General features: G+C 34.8%; 1 protein-coding gene across 1 annotated transcript in view; it reads left to right on the top strand.

Moving 5' to 3' along the window:
- The window catches only part of LOC103082489 (podocan-like protein 1), a 16,731-nt gene extending 10,404 nt beyond the window's left edge, over nt 1-6,327 (top strand). The window contains exon 3 of the mRNA XM_007454916.1: nt 5,880-6,327. Coding sequence (XP_007454978.1) covers nt 5,880-6,327 — 448 coding nt within the window. The remainder of the gene's footprint in view (nt 1-5,879) is intronic.
- Nucleotides 6,328-6,938: the final 611 nt, after the last annotated feature.

Genomic DNA, 6,938 nt, shown 5'->3' with positions numbered 1-6,938 from the left:
ACTCTTTCTTTTTATTTGAATGCTTCTTATTCATACACAAAACTACACTTTAAAATTCAGTGTTCTATAAATTAACTGTAAACACAGGCAACCTATCTGTGCTAGTTGCTAACCTAACCTAACCTAACCTGTTAGTCGCTCGTTGTGTATCCTATCACAAACTGTTTCCACAAATCCCTTCTTCTGTCTACCATGCTGCAATCTACATTTCATCCGGAAAATAATGGTATATGGTTTTAGGTACACATGAATTAAAATATCTACCCCATTTGCCTAAATATGCTAACTGAGATAGAAACAATACCTAATATTTATTAAGTGCTTACTAAGCTCAGCAGTGAATGAATATACATGTTATTCCGTTACTCCCTTACAACAATCCTGTGAAGGTAGGTACACTGTTTTACCTATTATTTTACAGATTAGAAATTAAGGTTAAGAGGTATCAAGAAACTTGCTGGAAGTCATATGGTCAATAAATTTTGGAGTCAGGGTTAAATACAGTAGTCTAAACCCAGGGCCTGGGAATTTTAGGCACTGCACCCTCGCCCTCTGAGGTTTACTCTGCTATCAACAATACACTCCACTACTTAGAATTTGGTCTACCCAAGACCTGGGTCTTGCTTCTTGCTGCTTCTCATTTCACCAAGCTGCAGCTCGGGGAGCAAATATAAGTTACATCACCCCTTCTTTATTCACAATCTGGATAATTCAAATCCAGAATAGCTTTCTACAACCTGATGAAGCCAGTCAGCATTTTCTCTTACTCAAGTGCCATCTACAGACATAATGGGGGTGTGCCCCTTTTTTACTCTAAAAAGCGACACTGCAGAAAGAAGAAATATCATTTCTAGACATATGTTTGTCTTAAAATCAGGGCTACCTTTTTGTATAAATCAGACTTATAAAGATAAATTATATCAAAGCAATAAATGACTATCCAAAGGTCACAGAAGGAGGAAATTAGTGATTTTTCTTACAGTGCCGTTTCGGTTATCCATAGAAACATGAAAGAAAAAAAAAGTACTCCTAAGACCAGGTACAGTTTTTGGCTGCCCAGCCCAGAACTGAATAACTGTATTTGTTTGGCTTGCTCATTTTCGTTACTAACATTTTAATGTAACTTCTGTGTACTGAGCACTTTCATCTATATAGTGGAAAATCAGAAGCTTTAAAGAGCTAAATAACTTACCTAAAGTCACATGCTGGTGAATAGAATAGCCAAAGTTAGAACTTGAGTCTTAATAAGTAGACTTGACTCTTTGGTTTACTCTGCCGTATCTTTCCTCACCTGTGCTCCCTGTACTCTCAATTGTTACAGAGTCTCACTTACTGCCTCACCACCTATTAACAGGCCATTTTTCCTTGAAAAAAAAAAACCTATGCACAAGAGATTTTCTGTATAACTTTTAGAGATGTACCTTGTATAAGCTGGTGTGTGCACAAAATTACATTGTCTTAGGGATTAACTTCAAATTCAATTTAAACTGTGGATACCAATTTGAAAATTGTTAGTGGTATTCACAGTAAACCGACTGAGAGAAATGTCTTTGCAGAAGCTTTTATCAAACTGTTAAAATGTGTGAAGTGATTTTCCCTGGTAAATTACTCTGCTTTGTTAGGTAAATTTAATTCCAATGAAAAAGAAAGCACTTTAAACAAACAAGACTTTAAAATACTCAAAAGCACAAGTACTTATATATGTATATGTATTATATGGTTTAGGAGAGGAATACAAATATAAAATACATGAACGTAAATATATATAAATATAAAACGTAAGTATCAAAGAAAAAAACAAGGGCAAAATTTAGGCTAAGTGCCAATAACCTAAAAGATTAACATTTCAGAATGAAATTCATATGAAAATAATACTATAACAAACAAAAGGTAATATCGTCATAAAATATGTTTAAATTCATTTGCTTTTTTCTCTTTGACATAGCAATCATATGACGGGGACCACCACAAAAAAATTCACTAAATACTAAAAAGAATGAAATATACATCTAATATGTTCATACTGTATGAAGATAGCATTCAGATGGTATTTCAAGGGATTTTTTTTCCTATAAAGCTTTCTCACTTCTTGTACTTCACAAAGAGAATAGCACTTAATATAAAGTTGTTGACTAGAAGAAAGATTTTCAGTTCACAATTGTGATTATTATTTATCAACAGGCGTTAGCATGACATTTTTCAAATTGGTATCCACAGTTAAAAATTTTTTTCCTGATTATAAAGAAATACCTGTTCAAATTGAAAACTTAGTGTGCTGAAAAATAAAAAAGTCACCCATAACTGTTCATCTAGAACCTATGCCTAGCGATAATTTGTTTTTATGTATTTGAGATCAGTCATTTTTTTTTCTATTTTTTCCATTTAACATTATAGTGTGGTTTTTCTCTCCATTTTCCCTTTTCTATTTTTTCCAAGTATCACTATGGACCCAGGGATCTTAATTCATTCAGTGTGTTATGATCATTTATAGTTGCTAGTCTCTTTTGATGTTCAAATTTCCCCAAATTTGGCTAGTGGGAGCCCCTCCAAGCTGGTTCCTATGTTCATGAGACATGATTCCATTACCTCTCTTTTTATAAACTTGTGGTAAAATACACATAACATAAAATTTATGTGTACAATTATTAATTTTTACGTGTACAATTTAATATTGTTAAGTATCTTCACATTGTTGTGCAACCAGTCTCCAGAACTTTTTCATCTTGCAAAACCAAAACTCTGCACCCATTAAACAACTCCTCATTTCCCTCCTCCCCTCACCCCCTGACAACCACCATTCTACTTCCTGTTTCTATGAATCTGACTACTCTAGATATCTTATGTAAGTGGAATCATACCGTAGTTATCTTTTTGTGACAGGCTTTTTTCACTTAGCATAATATCCTTATTCATGTTGTAGCATGCGTCAGAATTTCCTTCCTTTCAAGGCTGAATAATATTCCATTGTATGTACTTGTATTTTGTATTTTGCTTATGCATTCATCCATCAGTGGACACTTGGATTGCTTCCACATTTTAACTACTGTGAATTCAATATGGGAGTATAACATGGGTGTATAAATATCTCTTTCAGACCTTGCTTTCAATTCTTTTGAGTATGTATGCAGAAGTGCAATAGCTGGATCATATGCAAGTATAGTTTTAATTTGGGGGGGAACCACCCATACTGTGTTCCATATTGACTGTACCATTTTACACTCCCATCAACAGGGCACAAAGTTTCCAATTTCTCCACATTCTTGTTAACACTTGTTATTTTCTGGATTTTTGATAGCAACCATCATGATAGGTGTTCCACTAATCTTTGAACACTTCATCGCATTCCAGTTCAGACATTCCAGCTTACCTTGCGCCAGACATGGAATTAGCCATTTTTCCAAGAAGTCTTCCTTCTTTTTTTTTTAATTTTATGGAAGTATAGTTGATTTACAATGTTGTGTTAATTTCTGCTGTCCTGTAAAGTGATTCAGTTATATATGTTCCTTTCCATATTTTTTCCATTATAGTTTATCACAGGATATTGATTATAGTTCCCTGTGCTAAACAGTAGGACCTTGTTGTTTATTGAAGCCTTGCTTCTTTTAAGTAGAGACTGGAATTCTGAAACTAAGATCTGTGTGTTCAGTGAGCTTATGCTATTGGGATCACATTGCTACTAGTGTATAATATTGCTTTTAGGTCCTTTCAGTATACAGAGGTAGAAGATATATATTTTTTAAAATCATAAATTCACATTGGTATTTCCAATTCATATTAACATTAGAGAGAGTTTTTTCTTCTCTTATTTTATATTTGTATCTTTTTCTCTTACAATGAAAATATTGGCTCCTAATAAGATTAATATATTTACTTATTTTCTTTATCTTACAGTATTCATTAAAAAGTTTCAAAATTGTATTACTAAGAGTAATATTAACAATAAATATACTGCGAGAAATTTCTTTGCAGATCTTTTTGTCTTTAGAGTCTAAGGCTTAGCTGTCTCTGCTAATGCTATTCAGAGTACTTTTTCTTTATTTTATATGGTTACATTACCAACATAAACATTTGATTAGTTAATTAGATTTGTTTGTTTTGGCTTGTGTTCAATTTTAGGGCTTGGTTTTGTTTTTATTTGTTTTACGTAAAATGTTAACATGATTCAAAAGTTAAAACCATATGGAACCAAACACTCCCTATAAGTAACTATTTTAATTCACTTCTGGTTTATCTTTTTTCTTTTTTTTCAAAAACAAGCAAAATGTGTACATGTAGTCTTATTTCCCTCTTACACAAAAACTAAGATACTACACACACTATTCCACTTCTTGTTTCTATTCCCTTTAACAATACTTTCTAGAAATCATTTTATGGGTAATTCATAGAGACCAGCCTCTTTCTTTTTCAAGGCTGCATAGTAGTTCTTTACTGTTGTACTGGGTTGTTTACAGTCTTTTGCTATTATAAATAATACCATAAGAAATACACATGTGCTGTTTTATGTTTGTGGATATAAAATATGGATTTGTTTGTGGATATAAAATATCACATCTTCAGAGATTTTACCTAGAAATGAAATTGCTGGGTCGAAGGGTAAATGCACGTTATTTTGTTAGGCTTTGAGAAATTCTCCACAGGAGCCGTGCCATTTTCAGCTCCCACCAAGCTATGTATGAGATTGTCTGCTTCTTCATGGCTTTGCCCACAGAATGTATTGCTAAGGATTAAGATTTTTTACCAATCTGATAGGTGAGAAATGGAATCTCTGTGTTTTTATTCTTCATTTCTCTATTCTGAGTATGGCTGAAGACTTAAAGGCTTTGCGTTTATGTGGATTTCCATTCATACTTTTTGCCCACTTTCAGACTTATTTTAAAACCTTTTCTTCTCAACTTGTAAGAGTCCTTTACATATTAGGGAGATTGGCTCTTTGTCTGGGATATAAAGGGCAGATATTTCCCTCAGTTTATCATTTGTCTTTTGATTTTGCATATGTCTTTTGCCATAAACAATTTCTTTTTCTATGATTTTTAATGTAGTTGATTTATTGATCTTTTATAGCTTCTGGGTTTTTAAGCCATAGTCAGAAAAGCTTTTTTATGGAACTGGTATTTTAAAAATTATTTGAAAATATGATTTTTATGATCACATAATAGTCCATTATCTCTTAATTTCCATATTAGTGGACATTAGCCCTTTATCATTTTTTTGCTGTTATAAATATGATCAAATATATGACAAACATATTTTTAAAGAAATCTCTAGTCACTTCTATTATCTCCTACGCTGAAAGGCATGACGTTATTTAAGTTCGATACATGTTACCAAATTGTTTCCAAAATGGTACCAGTTTATACTCCCACTAGCAGAGTTTAAGTTCTTACCTCACTACACCCTCATCAGAAATGAATTTTAAAATTTAAATTCAAAATGATGCTCTAATTTCTAACATTGCATCATTTTTCATTACCTTTTATATTCATGAAGAACAACGCTTTTCATATTTTTATTCAATATTTTTACCTTTCCTATAAATTATTGATTCATGGCACCTGCCAACTAAAAAGTTGGAAACTTACTATTTTCCTTATCAATTTGTTACATGATCCAATTTGAAACGAAAAATTAAAGAGTTTTATGGCTAGGAACCAGAAAAATCAGAGGGCTAGAAAATAAGACCTATGAGAAAGTGTTAAAGACCTATAGATAAGACTGAGGTTTGCACTTTTAATTAACTTTACAAAATAAAGCTTGTTTTCTAGCTTCAGAGGGAACAGAATGGTACAGAAAAGGTGGGTGATGCTCAAACTGAGTTGCCTAGGCAGTTATGGAATGATGGTCACAGCCTCCTCTCACATCCTGTTTCCGTGCTTTTGCAGGCTCCCGGCAACCTTAGCAAGGCTGGACCTAAAAGGCAATGCCATCCAGGATATTGCTGAGAGGGAGCTCAAGGATCTGAAGCAGCTTCAGGTTCTAAACCTTAGGAACAACAAGATCTCTGCCTTAGACCTCAAAGCCCTGGAGGTTTTGCCTCGCCTCAGGCACCTGTATCTGGATGGAAATCCTTGGAATTGCACCTGCAGTCTCTTGAGAGCCAGGGAGGTCCTGAAGGCCAAGGGCACAGATGTGAGGGGAGGACAATGTGCGGCACCAGCTGAACGACAAGGGGAGAGCTGGATGTCTTCCAAGAAGATAATGAGGCAATGTGAGCATCACTTGCATCTGACCGAGAAAAGCAAAGAGACCAAAAAGAAACCAAAGCCTGAAGAGCACTCCAGCATTAGAATCAATATGGATGATGATTATTATGATTATGAGATAGATTAAGGATGAGTTTAGTTTACAGTTTAGAAAAAGGTTTTGTTTCTTTTTTTAAAATAGACTTCATTTTTAGAGCAGTTTTAGGTTCACAGCAGAATTGAGAGGAAGGTACAGAGATTTCCTATATACCTCCTACCCCTACACAAACATAGCCTGCCCCATTACAACATGTCCCACCAGAATGGAACATTTGTTACAGCTGATGGATGTCTACTGACAGGTCATAATCACCTAAAGTCCATAGTTTACATTAGGGTTCACTCTTGGTGTTGTACATACTCTGGGTTTGGACAAATATATAATGACATGTATTTACCACTATAATATCACACAGAGTAGTTTCAATGCCCTAAAAATCCTCTGTGCTCCAGAAAAAAAGTTGTGGTTTTTTTTTGTTTGTTTGTTTGTTTGTTTTGCGGTACGCGGGCCTCTCACTGTTGTGGCCTCTCCCGTTGCGGAGCACATGCTCCGGATGCGCAGGCTCAGCAGCCATGGCTCACAGGCCCAGCCGCTCCACGGGCATGTGGGATCTTCCCGGACCGGGGCACGAACCCATGTCCCCTGCATCGGCAAGCGGACTCTCAACAACTGTGCCACCAGGGAAGCCCAGAAAAAAA

This window comes from Lipotes vexillifer, unplaced genomic scaffold (genome assembly GCF_000442215.2).
Source record: "Lipotes vexillifer unplaced genomic scaffold, Lipotes_vexillifer_v1.1 scaffold58, whole genome shotgun sequence".
Classification (NCBI taxonomy): domain Eukaryota; kingdom Metazoa; phylum Chordata; class Mammalia; order Artiodactyla; family Lipotidae; genus Lipotes; species Lipotes vexillifer.
This window is presented reverse-complemented; position numbering and strand designations above follow the sequence as displayed.